The sequence below is a fragment of the Drosophila rhopaloa genome, unplaced genomic scaffold, assembly GCF_018152115.1.
Source record: "Drosophila rhopaloa isolate 14029-0021.01 unplaced genomic scaffold, ASM1815211v1 contig_3, whole genome shotgun sequence".
Lineage (NCBI taxonomy): Eukaryota > Metazoa > Arthropoda > Insecta > Diptera > Drosophilidae > Drosophila > Drosophila rhopaloa.
In genome coordinates this window covers 14,678,986-14,695,859 of record NW_025335123.1, presented here as the reverse complement: position 1 = coordinate 14,695,859, position 16,874 = coordinate 14,678,986, and the positions used below count along the sequence as shown (strand labels likewise).

Genomic DNA, 16,874 nt, shown 5'->3' with positions numbered 1-16,874 from the left:
GGAGTAAAAAATGAAAAGGAGCATAGCAAAGATGATTTATTCAAATCGTGCCAAGTTGTTACCAAATACATAAACATAATTCGGCTCTGCTTGTCCTGCAGTCCGCCCACACACACACACATAAACACACTGTCAGACACACACACACGATACACACATACTTGTGCAGTAACTACATATACATAGACACGTGCCGTAAGCGTAATTGATAAATGTGTAGCATACTTTGTTGGGCTTCGCTCGCCTTGACAGCTTTTTTGTACTCTGTATTTGATCAACCGTAAGCGACATCACATCCGTACTCGCATCCGTATCCGTAAGACAAGGACCAGAAAAACCAACAAGCTCGATTCAATTAAATAAAATTAGCAATTAGCAAGTCCCTACCCCACCCCCCCGTCCTCTCTCCACCATGCGAATCCTTGCGGTCGGAACTGGAGTCTTGCGAAATGGGAATTGAAATGAAATCTGAATGGGAATGTGAATGCGAATGCGAATGGGACATCAAAAGTTTCCAGTTTGGGTTTTGGTTAATCAAATCAGGAGACTTAAATCCGACTGGAAAAGCTCGATACAGGGACAGTGCGGTTCACAGCAGTAGGGCTAAAAGTTTGGTTAATAATTAAGACCTCCATTGGATTACATTTAATTGACTTTTATTTCATTTTCAATTGTTGTAACAATAAACATAACATTTATCATAATATTTTTAATATTTATTTTATCAATAGCTTTAATTTGTATAAATTAAATATTGATATTTAGATTTTAAATTGATATTTAAGCAATGTCATAAATCTAAAGCTTGCCTTACTGCTATTAAACGCGACGTCCAGGGAGTCAATTTCTAGTAGATGTTGAGATTGTGGTTTCATTTTTTTTCTTTTGCAGTTGAATGGAGCTGTCACTCAGGCAGACACACTCGCACACACACACACACACACACACACTCGCACAGGGGCAACTTTTGTTTGTGTTTATTGTGCCTTTGTGGTGGCAAAAAGGAAATTAGCAATGACAATTAGCCGGGATTGCCCATGTCCGTGCTGTGTGTGTGATTGTGTGTGTGAGTGTGCCGGGGTGTCACAGTGTCAGACTGTCAGGGTGTGTGTGTGTACATGATTTCATTAATTAACTCGACCCAGGCAAACAAAGGCGGCGAAAGAGGAAGGAAGAACCGCCTCCCGGGGGACAGGATTTGACAACTCTTTGGCCTAATGCGCCCTTGCCGGGCTAATCTTCGGGCACACGAATCCACTCAGCTCCACTTCAGAATGAAACCATGAAACCATGAAACCATGAACAACCACAACCACACTGAGCCACGGCTGCCACTTCCAGAATGCTAATGTGCCAGGGCAAACAATTTAATCAAGAGCAAAACAAAAAAAGACATTGCCCCGAAAGAAGATCCAAAGTAATCAAAACATGCATCTATTTTTGCCTAGCTTCGAAATTTATACTTTGTCTTCTTACATAATGTCTTTTGCATAATAATTAAAAAGATTACAAATAGTTAAGCCTTTATTTTGTTTTAAACTCTTGCAAAATAATTTACTACATTTTTATATTCATTTTTAGATATTAGATATTTAGAAATTTTATAAATTAGGGATTTTACAAATATTTACATATTTTATAAATTTTTAAATTATATAAAAGATTTCAAATATAATATTTAAAGCTTATGAAAATCAAGTTTAATTTATAATGAGTCAATTAATTGAATACAAAGTCTAATGTATCCTTTACCTATTTGAGCTTTACTTTATTTTGAGGTTGTTGCAATTTTGTTTGCTATAAAAAATGAAAGCACAGATTTGCATTAAAACATATTGCGAATCCAAGTATAAATAACTTATCATTTAAGTGGCAGCCGGTGGTCTGAACCTCTCGCATATCGCATGTTATAATCAGAGTATCCACTTCTCGCATCGCTCGATCGGATCTTGACCATGTCATGTATATAGATCCGGCAGCTCGTCGCTGGCCAGTGCGCAGCTGCACCCATGTGGCTGCTCCACCACTAGTTTAAGGTACACAGAGAGGGATAGACTTATACTGACGCCGGCACAACCGCATTCGCACCAGGCTCGGCAGCGGCGGCAGGTGCGCCTCCATGTGAACAGTCCGTCCTCCGACCAGAGCGCCAGCACGCCGGCGGGTGAAAGGCCACTGACTGCCCTGAAGACCCTCTCCTCGTTCATCAGCGAGCATCCCGAGGAGCTGGCCGCGGTGGAGCAGGACCAGGATCAGGATCAGGATCGGGATCAGGGTCATGGCCAGGTGCGGAGTGGCACCGCCAATGGCCAGCAGCAGACAACGAAGTGGAAGAGCCTGCGGGCCGTGATGGCCTACTACTGCTCGCTGCGGCGCATCAAGAGGAACGTTGCCACCCATACCCACCCACAAGTCCCGTTTTCAGTGTTTCCGTATTGCGTTCTCGCGTTTTGCTAGCGTTAATCAACTAATCACTGCACAGAGAAAAAATATCACCGAAATTGGCCATCCATTTGGTTGCATTTTGTAGCGCCATTCAAGGGATTAACTATATCCCTCTAGAGGGACTTTTCCATTCAAATATTCAACACTGGCATAGTTTTACATTCTAGTTATGCTAAATGTTTAAATAGTTTAATGTTAGCTCGAATATCAAATTCATATTTTTAGCCGTCTTATACATTTTTTGACTTATTATTTTAGAAATCTTTTACGTAAGATTTATGAACAATAGTTTTGGTACCTTAAATTATTATAAAAAATATTTTAAACAGTCAACTCCTACCACATTTCAGTTTTAGGAACCTAAGCTGATCTTTAGGCAATTAGTTTCGAAACTAGTTATAGTTGAAGAACAATGGAAAATATTCCAAAAATGTGTTCAGGCATCCAAACTATTATTTTTAAATCTCTATGTTAACATAGCCCAACTCTGATATTGTCGTAATGCAAATTATATGAAGGAAATGGATTTGGCCAAGTGTAATGTTTTTTCTCTGTGCACCCATATATATATGTGTGTAAACTCTCTTTGCGTGCGTGTGCGTGTGTGCGAGAGAGAATCCTGGCTCATGCTATCCTCACAACCACCACCACCACCACCGAAAAGTGATGTCCTTGATCTGCCCCTCGATAATCGATATGTACTAACCCATTCACTAACGCTCATCGATCGCTCGCCCTCTCTCTCTCTCTCTTTCTCATGCTCTCTCTCTCTCGCTCTAACAACGTACTAATCCGAAAACGTAGTGTATGAACCTATGTGTAATCTAATATATAACCCATATATCATTGATGTGTAAGCGAATGCCAGTCCTCTCTCAACTCAACTCTCTCAACTTAAACTCAACTCAAAAATCGCCTGCTCGCCCGTTCGCTAACTCTATCCCGCTCCCACACTCTGCTCCAGATCTGTGTCTATCGATGCCCCCCCACCCCCCACCAAAAAAAAAAAAAACTCCTCCCACTTATTTTCTCTACAGTTACGCCTCGTTGAGTTTTCTTGAAAAACTTTTCCAAGACTTTCGCCCCAACCCCCCCTCCCTCTTCCACGACTTTACTCATTTAACAAGTGTTGGAAAGCGTTTGCATTTATTAGCCATATGCATAAGATATGTATGCGTGTTCGTCGGGGGGGAGGTAACACTGTACTGTACCCCCGAAATGGGGGAAGAGGTGTCTTGGCTGGGTATACATTTACCACTTTCTGTTCTAGTTTCGGTTCATTTTTGGCAAAGGGCAACTTAAAAAGTTTGCCCCAGCTAAACAAGTTGATGCCAACAAACATACGCACACACGTACACTAACTCACACACACACACACACACACACATGCTTAAAAGTAAGGGTGTAAGAGGAACTTTTGGTTGAAAAATCTCAGCAAACAGCCAAAGTTAAAGTGGCTTTTGTGAGTGTGCGTTTAAATCGATATGTTTAAGCTGCTGACTGCAATGTAAGCGAACTTTTGACACAAATACACTAGTACACACTCACACACACACACACACATACACACATACAGAAAGAAAAGCGCTGACACAGTGACGTACACAGAGGTTCATAACCCTCCTCAAGAAGCATACGCAAATTAAGTTATATGGAAACAATAAGAACATTTGCATATGATTCATCGAAATTATAGAATATCAAAGAAAAAGCTAATATCAATTAATGTTTAAAATATATATTTGAAATCCAAATAAATACGAATAATGAAGACATTTTTATAATTTTAACAAGTCCAGTTATTAATACGATATTTAGAAATCGATATTATTTGCCATAATAATAAAATATATTTATATCACACAACATTTACTTTCTAGCACCATCGATATTTCATAATTTCTGCCATCCCTAATATGGAATGTAGGGGATAATTGTAAAATACCTCCGATTGAAGGGATCCCAGCGTACGCCACTGGCATAGACATACCACATTGCGCCTATGCATATGCCAATGCCACAATGCTGGCCAAACCACCCACCACCCCACCGCCCAACGCCCACCGCCCAGCTTCTCGTTGGCATTGTGCATGCAAAATGGGAAATTGCCTTCTGACTGACAACTTACAAAGAATTTGAATTTAGAAAATTGCAAATTTATGTAGAAGCCAAGTGAACACAATACACTCAATGGTAACCTAGAATTTATGCACCCTCTTGGACCGATTGGATGTCACCATCTAATTTTTTATTTTTGGCCAGCGAAAAGGGCTGCAGTAAGGCCTCCTATATATATATATATATATATATTGCACGTCCCTAGTGCCACCTCTACCCTAGTCCTTGCGGTGAGGTAATTCCCTTACAAGCAACTCTGATTCGCAATCAAATTCATTTGTTCGATCCGGCAATTGTGTTTTGATTTGCAAGCACTTGAAATGCGACTCACATCCGGTGTCGTCCGGTATTTTCGGCTTTATTGCATTGTCAGCAGCTCAAGTTGCTCATTAACTAGGATGACCCAAATAATTGGGGTATTAGTTACGGCTAATAAGCCACATACACGCTCGTAGGGTGTCGCAAAAAACCGCAGTCGGGGAGTTTACGAGCAGGAGTCTGGTTTAAGTGTCACCAAAAATGTCTTAGGGTGGCCTTAAAATTTTTGTCGAGCACTTCTATGTGGCAATCGTATTTAACCAACAGAAAACCTTTTTTTTCATAAAACTTACGATACAAATTATTGTATTTATATTTAGATAAACTTACATTTTTAATCATAGTTGTTTAAAATTACTGGTAATGAAAAAGACAATGAAATTTCTTAAATAAAGGAACATTTTTTGTCGCCACAATTACTTAAAGCGCATCCGTAGATTTTCGTGACATCCTGACACGTTTCAAAATCAGCCTAGCAGAAAGTGTAGCATACTTTGCCGGGTGTGAAATGTCCCCAGGCGGTTATAAATTTATCCCCATTGTGGTGGTGGTGGCGATGGTAAAGTGGGGCTGGAGAACGTTGTCCAAATGACTCGGCGGAATTTTTCAATTGTTATTTCATCTGCCATGTGCGGCCAGTCAGTCAAGTGGCGAACCGAGCGATGGTTTAGCATTCTGGCCGGTCATTCACGGCCTGCGGGCCTGATGGCCACAAAAACCGAAAAACGAATACCAAAAACAGGGGACCGAGATCCGAGAATCAGGCAGAGGCGTTAATTGAAATCCGGCTTAGGAACCGAATCGACGGTTAACCCGGGGCGCCCCAAATCGGACATCATGCAGCCATTAAACAATAACACTTTTAGCCGACCACACATGTGCCAACAAACACACACACACACTAGTTCGCTGGACAAACAGGAGAGTCCTTTAACATTTCGCCTGATGATTTGTGGTGCAATAAAGAATGCCATTTAATACTGGGCCCAGCTCTTTAACCTTTTCGAACCCGATTCGAATCGAATCGAATCGCATCGACAAACAAGAAACAAGAAACGAAAAACGGGGAATTGGCAAGCGCCAAAACTAACAAGCTCATTCTCAATTTATATTAAATCGAAAGTCCACAAATGGTTCAGCTGACCCCAAAACAACAATGGGGTCATCCACATATACGCACACGTACGCGCATTTATAAACAAACATATATTCAGTGGCGTGTGCAGGGGGTTTTAATACTAATTTTTATTTTGGTTTTAAGTCAAAATACACTGGGGATTGGATTTAGCTAGATATTTGTGTATTTAATTATAATTTTAAATCCAGGTTTTAGGGTGTATTTCAGGGTGATATTTCATTAAAATGAATATGGTCGAAGAGACCATTCAAAATAAATTAAAATTTTATAATGCTTTATTTACAATATTAAAAGAACAACTTTCACAGACATAAAAGAAATTATATTCAAAGTATATATATTCAAAATAAAATAAATTAAACCTACTCATACCAAAATTTATTGAAACCCCCCACATGATAAAGTCCAGCTTGTGACACTGAATATATATGTAGAATATATAGACTGTATAGCGGGGTAATCTTATCGTGCAGCAAGCCTTTTTCCGCTTGACTTGGGAACAGGATGGGCATTGATGGGTTAAAGGGGGCCCAAATCACCCGGTTGTGTATGTGTGTGTGTCCCTTTCTAGCTGTGCGTGTGTGCGTTCCCCTCACTTTAGCCCTCTTCGCCCCTCTCTCTATCTCTCTCTAAATATATATTTCCCCCTCTTTCTCTTGGTCACTTTGCCAATCTATTTCTATCGAAGTCTCTTACTATTTTGCCTCCTTGAAAACAAATTACAAAACAAATTAAATCAACCAAAATGAATACAAAACAAAAATATGTTAAACAACAAAATAAATAAAAAAAAGTAAAAAAAAACAGCCACAAAAAATGAAATACTTTCGAAACTCGTTTAGGAAATCGCGTATCGGAGATGGAGCTTCAGATCCAGATTCCGATTGGTAAGTTTATTCTCTTGTGTTCCTTATGATTTCTCGGTTTTGTCTCTGCACACACACACACACACTTACACATACACGAAACAGACACAAAATCAGATAATATTTACACACACACGCATAGCTTTGTTCTGCTTTTGATTTGATTATGATTGTGATTATGATGATGATGATATGATGATGGTCTGTTGCTGTTAATGATGATGCATAATGACGATGATCGGCATGTGCGCGCTTTGCATTTGAATAGGCCGCAAAACAGCAGAATTATATATATAAACCATATATACATACTTAAATATATATATAGTACATATATAGAGTAGGGTTTTACGTTGCGAAGAGCCGAGGTCCAAAACCGCAGCTCCACCACACTCCAGTCACACCCTGTAAAAAGCCACAAAGTAGGGGGGCTTCACCCTATAAACACCCAACCACACACCCTACACCCAACACCCAACACCAACAGCCACACCCACACCCACACTGACGGCAACCACACCTATAGCTATCATTGTTTTCCTTTGATTTGTCTTTCGTTTAGCTAACTGCATTGCTACCAAATCGCTTTCGTTTTTCGTACCTCATCGTGTACCACACGACGTATGCGTAATAATTTAGCCACCGCTGTAAATAGACCAATGAAAACTAGATAAATCAAAATAAACAAAACAAAAAAAAAAAAAAAACAATTAAAACAAAAAGAAAATGCAAAACCGAAATTAAAACAAAGCAAACCCTAAAACGTAAAATAAAACAAAACATTTATTCCGTAGCCTGGCATTTGATATGCTGAATGCGAATAATAATTGTGCATAAATTAAGACCAACCAAAAAATCAAAATCAATTAACGCATCAGCAACACCCCCAAATCGAACTGTACATAAGCAATGTATATATATATATATATAAAAATAGACATCATGCAAATAAACACCTAGTACTAGATGCTATAGCAGAACAGACGATTGAATGGCGACCCTGAGCGGCTTGAGCAAAAGTTTAAAGTGGTAAAACCTGATTCCCCTCCCCGGATTCCACGTCCCAAAACTCCCCATCCTCGTAGTCGTACGATAGTCCTAGATCGAGTTCGTATATACTCGTAGTGCGTAGCTATACTCTGGGCAAACGTGGGAGTGCTAAAAAAATAATAGCAATTGCAAATTATATGTATGTACGTCCGCTTTTGTATTTTTAAAGTACATAAATAACAATCCTTATTGATTGATGACGGTTTAGTTTACCGAATTCAGCTCTTTAAGCTTTATAAATGATTTCAAGACATTAAATGTGATTAATGTGTGCTTTCGGGGAAATGCAAACACACAAATGCCTCCGGCTGATTTCAGATCACTAAGAGTGTGCAATGATATATATTATTTCGATTGTCCGTTTAAATTTGTGGCACACCTTTATACACCTGACATCCAACTGAGATCATTTTTCAAAACAATTCAATGGATATATGTACCCATTTGTTATACTGGATTGAATGTTTTAAAATAATTGGAGATTTATTTAAAGATATTAAACGGCTTATTAGGCCACCATGAAATATTTATTGAAATGAAGAGTAGAATAATATTTACTGAGGAAGTGCCTAAGATGGTTTCTTAACCGATTAAAGAAATTATAAATTCCAGTACGTTTGCGAGAGTACCTTATGCTTTGGATTGCAGAAGAAAGTCTAACTTTTCGTTTGTTTTAATTTCTTTTTAATTGTGAGCAAAGTTTTCAGTTTCAACGAAACGAGAAAAGCTCACCTGGCAGACAATTTAACACTTTTCGCCTGAGGCCAAGAGCTATTTATATCGATGGCGGAAAATTCTTGGCCACTCGAACGCCGCTTCCACTCTTCCCCCCACTCTCTCACTCAATCTCTCTATCTCTCTCTGTCTTTCGCTCTGTCTGTCTCTGTCTCGCTGCGCTGCTCTTCTGCTGCTGCTCAAATTGTTTTCCAATTGCAATTTTCCTCATTTTCCTTGTCGATTGCATAACGCCTATGATTGTTATTTCGTTTGATTACATTTGATTCAATTCGATACGATACGATTTGAGTTGACTTCGTTTGCGACCCGAACACATCTTGCGTTTGTAGCCAGTAATAAATGGAGATATCCATGACTATAACTATATCTATAAAACCATATATTCAGCATGCACAAAGACCTCATCTATTCTCTCTCTCTCTCTTTTTTTCTTTCCCCTCGTATTTCGTTGTGCGTTTACGTTTCCGTTTCCGTTTCACCTTAATGTTAGCGTTACAGTTACCGTTACCGTTACCGTTGCGTGCGTTTGCGTTACGGTCTTTTGGGTTCTCCTTTGAATGTTTGTCTTGCCACCAAGTATGCGTAACTATAGCCGTAATCCGTAATATGTAACCCGTAACCTATAACCCGTAACCAGTAGCCCGTAGCCATACTTCTCCGTCATAACCAACTAGCGTAAGTGTTTGATGTTTCGTGTTACGTAAGTGATTACGTTTTAAAAAAAAGCACCACCCAAGTAACGTGAGCGCACGCTTAGTTGTACTGATCTTTTCAGTTGCGCCCCAACACCCCTTAAATCCCCTTTAAATAGCCATAGTTAGCTACCGTAGTTCGTTGTGTGAGACAATCCCCTGCGATATCCCTGCCCAGGATAGCCCCAACTTATTGATTTTGTATCTCCCACGTGCGTAAAACAGGACACGATCGAACCAGCGCTGGATGAAGCTGCGCACCACCGTGCAGATCTCGTCGGCGATACAGAAGAAACCACCGCTCAAGCGCGAAGACTCCTTCCTGAAGCGTTTCTCGACTAGACAGATACCCGAAACACAGGTAAGTGGTTTATTACTAGTTTTATTTAAATACATTTGTTTTTTGTATATTTGTAAAATATTTGGGATTTGAAAACAACTTCTTTGAAGATTTTAAAAACGGAAATCCGAAAAATATCTTTAATAATCTTATTTTAAAAATTCTTTTGAATATTTAAAAACCATTTTGTCTATTCTTTAAGCAGAAATAATATTTTTAGTCCTCGGAAAGGCTTTGAAAAACTAAAAATTTTAAATATAAGATTATTTAATGCCATTTTGGATTGATTTTGTTATAGGAAACTGTTGAAGATACGGGTTCAGAAAGTGCCTCTGGTGACGTCGACAAGAGTGTTAAACGACGACGACGCTATCTGCAGAAACGACGATCCGTTGTTAATCCAGATGAAAATTTTTACTTCTATTGGTTAATGATGTTAACTGTATGTGTTCTATATAATCTATGGACCCTAATTGTGAGGCAGAGCTTTCCTGAACTGCAGGTGAGTTTTCCGCTGCGTTTCTTTATCAGCAGTCCATTTTTGCACCTTCCTTTTTTTCCGTTTTACCATTCACCGTTCACCATTTACCACTTGCCCATTTGCCCTTCAAAGGCGGCGGTGGGTCCTTTGTTCGTCCTTTGTGTAGGGCAACACCCTTTTGTCATTACGCTCAAAGAGTTGCTTGTAATGAAAGTTGGGTCCCCTGCCCATCGTAATGGCCACCTTTTACCTGGGCACATTGACTGGCATAGCTGGAATAGCTCCGTTTGTCGTGGGACTGAATAAAGGGAAATGGGGATAGAGCATCCATGGGTCACCTGGCGGATGTCCCGAAAATTATCCGTTTTTTATCTGTTTGCTCCCGTTCTTTGCCTTGTAATGACTCAATTATAAGACACGCAGCCAGGCCTGGGCAAATGTTTGTTTATGGCCCAGTTAGCTGGTGTTTGTCATCAGATTAGAGCTGGCTACGGTTGGGCAAACAAAAGTCGACTGTGTTGACCTTTAACCCGGCCACAAAAGACTGTAGTTGAGGCCGTCATTCCCGTCCTGTTTTAAGCCCGCACATTTGCAATTGTCAACTGCATTCCCCATTTAATTGCCCTTGACCTGGCCATAAAAATAGGTTGCCTTTGCAAAGGCCTTTTTACTTTACGTGACTTTTGGTTTTACACCGAGATTAAATGCAGCTTAACAGCAATAAAAAATCTTAAAGGGTTTAACTCCAACCGCATTCATTTGGCTCAGAAATCACTTAAAAAGTGTCTGGAAGTATGCATACAAAACTAAAAAGTTATCTTTTGATGAACAGTCTAGCGGACTCTTAATATAATATTATATATTTTTGGGTACCTTATTAAGTACCTATTAAGGATTTTAAAAACCCTAACGATTTCTGATATATATATTTAATTTTCGTTAGTTTATTAACAAATTGTTATATTAGTTTTTATATTTTCAATAAAATATTAAATTGGTAAAGCCACCAATCTGTTCTAATATAAATGAAAATGTGTTAATTTTTTTCTCATCACGTTATATGTATGCTTTTTTCTTTCGGTGTAACTTGTGTACTATTTTCGGACAGCAATCTGTGCCCACGTTTTGGCTCATCTGCGATTCGATGACAGATGTTGTATTTATCTTAGATATAATAGTTCAATTACGCACAGGCTATCTGGAGCAGGGCCTAATGGTGAGTGCTGAATATCGGATTACTTGGTCTATATATACAGTATATTCAATTTGAATCCCTTAGGTATACGATGACAGGAAGCTGGCCTGCCACTACGTTCACTCGCGCGACTTTATCTTCGATATGATAGCGCTGATACCATTGGATCTGCTGCAGCTCAAGATGGGCACACATCCGCTCTTGCGTTTTACGCGCTTTTTTAAAGTCAGTCATTTGCTGGAGCTTACCAATATGGGTATTAATTTGCCGGCCTTTCATTGCAGGTTTATCGATCTGTGAGATTTTATTACATCGTAGAGAGTAGAACGGTTTGGCCAAATTTATGGCGCGTTGTTAACCTAATTCATATCCTGTTAATACTGGCACACTGGTTCGGTTGTTTCTATTTTTTACTCTCCGAGGCGGAGGGTTTTCAGGTGGGTCAACCGTAAAAGCTTTTTAATTCTTTTAATAAATAAATAAATTTTTTAATTTAAAAAACATTAAATTATACGTTTTATATGTAATATAACATCTTACAAGTATTTGTTTAATATCAAAATAAGAAATATCTTTTTTTTTTGAACAAATTTTATGGATATTTATTTGAGAATTAAAAAAAAATTATTGCAGAAAAATACTCATGACTAAGAATATTCTTATCTTATTATACTTTTGCTTGCATTTATATTGACTTAAACTGATACAAAAAGTAATGTCGCGAAGAAATTGAAAAAATATAATTATATTTTAGATTGTTTATTTGTTGTATTTTAAAACATATTTAAAAATAAAAGAATCTACATAATTAGTGAGATAATTCTCTATTTACCCCCTTTAACGTATAGGGCGATTGGGTGTATCCTTATCGACCCGGGGACTATGCCACCCTGACGAGAAAGTACCTGGGCAGCCTGTACTGGTCGACCTTGACACTGACGACCATTGGGGACCTGCCCACGCCCGAGACGAATGCAGAGTGAGTAAGAATTAATATATGTGAATGTGGTATATGGGGGGGAGCTATAGAAATCCCAAGAGTTTTAAAATCATTTGTAAAAGTGCCTAAAAGTATGCAACAATATGTTTAGAATCTATGTGGTCCAAAGGGATAAATTGATGTTACTGCTTACTTTTAGACACCTTCAGAAGTGATTTTGAAACCCTAATGGTTTCGGCTGCACTCCCCCTATATATGCATTTCTTAAAATCTGGGGTCTTCTTGTCTTTAATTACCATGTTTACCAATCAGACCGAACTTTTCGGTGGACGGCCCACGATCAATACCGAGGCGAGGCATTAAGTCGCGCCTGCTTCAATTCGGCTCCAGCTATGGGTACGATCATTACATATATCCCACGATTACTATGCAAGGTCAATCAAATCCAGCGAATATCATGCAATTTGTTTGGGGGCTGTCCACCGATTCGTCTGCCTTGGTGTTCTAGTTTTTTAATTATTTATCTATCTGTTGCATTCGGCCAACCATGAAAAACGTTTGGCATCAAAGTTTTCGAAAGCGTGCGACAGCCTTGAACAGTTCCATTGATATTTGTGTATTTACCAAAAGAAAATTGCAAAGGATCCAAATTAAATTTGTAACTCACCTTCTGCTTTCGAAAACTTTGATTGAGCTTGCAAAAACTGTTTTGGAGAGGGAAAAAGAGTGGAAAAATAATAATGACATTTTCTGAAATAATAAAGCAATATGTTTTTTTTTAATTTATTCGGTAAATACCTTTTTTTTTTTTGTAAACCTTTTTCATTATATTCAAATTAAATAAGTGCATACTAAATAAAGAATTTAAAGTCAGACTATTAGACTAGATATCTTTCTAAGGTCAGTTTTCTCGTCTTTAAGGTTAAGTAAAAATAGGTCTTAAACTTAGAAAACGTATGGAATTTGGTAGCTGAAAGCCTACTTTTGGCTTACCAACAGCACGAGAAAACGGGTCTAAAAGTAATTTAACGAAAACGGTCTCTAATTGAAACTGACATCATTGAACCACCCTCTTTCGCTCCGGCACTTTTGGTCGATTTGGTGCCCTGCTAATTGAATGCCACTCCCTGCACACATTTCTCCTTCGCCAGATATATTTTTACGATCGTCAGCTATTTGATTGGCGTTTTTATCTTCGCCACCATTGTGGGCCAAGTGGGCAATGTGATAACGAACCGAAACGCGAATCGCCTGGAGTTCGAGCGCCTGCTGGACGGGGCGAAGACGTACATGCGGCACCACAAGGTGAGTGCTGGTGTTTCACTGTACTCGATACAGAGTATATCCTGGCATATATCCATATCCATAACCAGGTGCCCGGAGGGATGAAGCGTCGCGTGCTGCGGTGGTACGACTACAGCTGGTCCCGCGGAAGGATTCAGGGTGGCGGTGACATCAATACCGCACTGGGCCTGCTGCCCGATAAGCTGAAAACCGAATTGGCCTTACACGTCAACCTCAGTGTGCTGAAGAAGGTGACCATATTCCAAGAGTGCCAGCCCGAGTTCCTCCACGACCTCGTGCTCAAGATGAAGGCCTACATCTTCACGCCAGGCGACTCCATTTGCCGGAAGGGCGAGGTGGCCCGCGAGATGTTCATCATCGCCGATGGCATCCTGGAGGTCCTTAGCGAGACGGGCAAGGTCCTCACCACCATGAAGGCCGGCGATTTTTTTGGCGAAATTGGGATCCTCAATCTGGATGGGCTGAACAAGTGGGTGTAGTCATGCAAAAATGAAAATCTCACATTAATTATGTGGCTATAGTTTTACTTCCTAATTTTTTGTTTATATCATTTTTTGTTCGTAGCTTCACTACTCTCACAAAAAAATGGTATTGTTTTTATAGCAAAAAAGTAATTTATTTCTCAACTAGTCTTAATATTTAAGCTGCAATATTTAATCTTCATTTAATATGATATTTATGACACAAAAACACAACTTTTGATTTTCAATTAATGACTTGTTAGGGTGTTAATAAGTATGCAATAACTTATTTTATTGTTGCAATCTGATGATATCTAATTTCATCTTTAATAAAGCTTTTATTTAATTTAATTGCAAGTCAAGTATTGACGGCAAGATTTATATTAAATTCTAAATGTGTGTTGCGTACTATAATGTTTGATAGTGATTTCATTGGGTCATTGATTTTATTAAATTTAATTTAAATTTGTCTTATTTGCAACCCTTGATAAGGTAGCTTGAAATAATTATTATAATATATTGGCACCTGGTTTAAGTAGTAATCTAAATGTGTTCTTCTTGAAACCAGACGCACGGCGGATGTGCGGTCCGTGGGCTATTCGGAGCTGTTCTCCCTCTCCCGCGAGGACGTCCTGGCCGCCATGAAGGACTACCCGGACGCCCAGGAGATCCTGCAGACCCTGGGTCGCAAGCGCCTGATGGAGGTGCGCTGCGTGAACAAGAAGTACGCGAAGGCGCAGAGCGATAAGGAGGCGGCGGCCTATGCGGCGGCCCATCCGGGTCACCACCATCCGGGCCACCAGGGCCACCAGGGTCACCACCAGGGCCAGGTGCACCAGAGCGACAGCAGCGAGAACAGTGCCTCCAAGAAGATCGTGGACAAGCTGAAGCACGACGTCAAGGGCTTTCGGAATGTGCTTAAGAAGTCCAGGTGAAATGAATGGGATAGCTTTCAAATTTAGATCATATATCGAAACAACCTTTACCAGTTTTTGATTTTTTTTTTTTTTTATTGTGAAATAATAACGAAATGGTAACAAAGATAGGTGCAGTTTTTGATTGCTTTTAAATCTTTTAGTGCCTCTGGAGTTTACTTAAATAAAAATAGACTATAGTTGTTTCAAAAAAATAAGCTACATATATTTAATTTAATACTCATACTCATACTCAGGAAAATATAAATGGGTTTAAGTTACTTTCGAAGAGTACTTTTTCATAAATTCAAAGTCAATTTGAAGGTTACACTCAAAAAGCCCTGCACACTGTAGTTTTTTACTTCAATTGGCCGGGGACAAAACTTTAATCTTAAATTCCTTGTGCTTTCCGGCAGGACCTCGCGGAAAAGCGACGAATCCCTGGAGATGCAGCCGCTGCACAACACCTCGCCCCGCGGCAGCAAGATCCTGCTGAAGCGCATGTCGCGGGTGAGATCGGACGAGAAGGACGCGGACAGTGCGGAGGCCAAGGACGAGTTGCACGACAAGACGCCCAGCCCCATTGGGGCGGGGCTGCCGCTGCTGCAGCGCCTCCGGCTGCTCAAGGAGAAGCAGGTGAGTGGGCCACGTCGGCGGGGAAGCCATCGCATCACCCACCCGCGGCAGTCACAGTCACAATCACAGTCACAATCACAGTCACGGCCACAGTTACCGCCGCCACCGAGTCACACCGTTTTCCTTTTCGTTTTCTTTTGTTTTCCTTCAACCCACGACCCACTCACCACTCACCACTCACCTTTGCTCGACTTTCGTTTCCACGGTCTCAGTCACACCTACGCCCACATTCCACCCACAAGGCTTTAAATGGTTTTTCACCACAGGCAAACAAACAGAGCATTGAATGCACAGCTTGACAAATGGAAAAACAAACCCACACGCCCACACACACACACAAATAAACAAACAAACAAACTGACAAACAGACAGACAAACATTCTGTTTAATGGAAAACAGCCTGAAGCCTGCTGTATCCAAGATGCTGATTAAAGCCACAATCACACTCCCACCCACACTTGCATTTGTGTATATTGTTTCGACTCCATTGTATTGCAGTTTGTACAAGTTGTTAGTGCACCTTCAGATCCACCTAAGATAAATGTGCTAGTTTCAAAGATCTCCATCATTGCAATCAAGCACGTTTTTCAATTAAAGCTTTTGCTGGCAGTAAAAACAAAAAAAAAACAAAGCAGGAAAATGTGTTTTCAATTAATAGAAATTGCCACTTAATATTGTATTTCTATTTATGCTTTAAATATGAGACCTTAATCTATTTCAAATTAAGTACTTATCACTATCAAATTCGCGACAGAATTTATCAAAAGTCCGTCAAGGCTTGAATTAAAGTTACCTTTTGTTTTCCAAATTTTAAAATCATGTCTTAGCTGAAAGAACCAATTTGAAACACGCTTTCAAAAATTAAAATTGTAAAGAAATATTTATTATACTTACTAATCTCTTAAATATTTGTAGGGAAAGATATGTCATATAAATTTGAGCTTATCTAGATGCTTTCAATAGTTACCTGCTTCCGCTTAGTAAACAAATTGTCTTCCGTTTTAATTTACAAACGACACATATATATTTATATATACGAAAACAGCAAGAGGAACAAATACAGATTCAGAGTACAGAGTACAGAGGACACTATCGCTGACATTGCCCACTTATATCATGATTTATTTTGCATTTATCGTTTTACTTTGGTTTAGCTTCCGAAATGATTAACGCCCGATCCAGAAATTCGTGTTGTATGTAATTATCCCCAGCTCCTAAACAGTAGTTTTGTATGTGT

The 16,874-nt window shown here is 39.5% G+C and overlaps 1 protein-coding gene across 1 annotated transcript in view; it reads left to right on the top strand.

Annotated features, from left to right (window-relative positions):
• Positions 1–16,874, top strand: part of LOC108040502 (pneumococcal serine-rich repeat protein) — a 53,825-nt gene that overhangs the window by 26,969 nt on the left and 9,982 nt on the right. The window contains exons 4-15 of the mRNA XM_017117992.2: positions 6,862–6,906; positions 9,591–9,726; positions 10,004–10,207; positions 11,295–11,402; positions 11,466–11,606; positions 11,666–11,818; positions 12,230–12,360; positions 12,634–12,717; positions 13,473–13,626; positions 13,695–14,095; positions 14,656–15,018; positions 15,418–15,637. Of these exons, the coding sequence (XP_016973481.1) occupies positions 6,862–6,906; positions 9,591–9,726; positions 10,004–10,207; positions 11,295–11,402; positions 11,466–11,606; positions 11,666–11,818; positions 12,230–12,360; positions 12,634–12,717; positions 13,473–13,626; positions 13,695–14,095; positions 14,656–15,018; positions 15,418–15,637 (2,140 nt within the window). The remainder of the gene's footprint in view (positions 1–6,861; positions 6,907–9,590; positions 9,727–10,003; positions 10,208–11,294; positions 11,403–11,465; positions 11,607–11,665; positions 11,819–12,229; positions 12,361–12,633; positions 12,718–13,472; positions 13,627–13,694; positions 14,096–14,655; positions 15,019–15,417; positions 15,638–16,874) is intronic.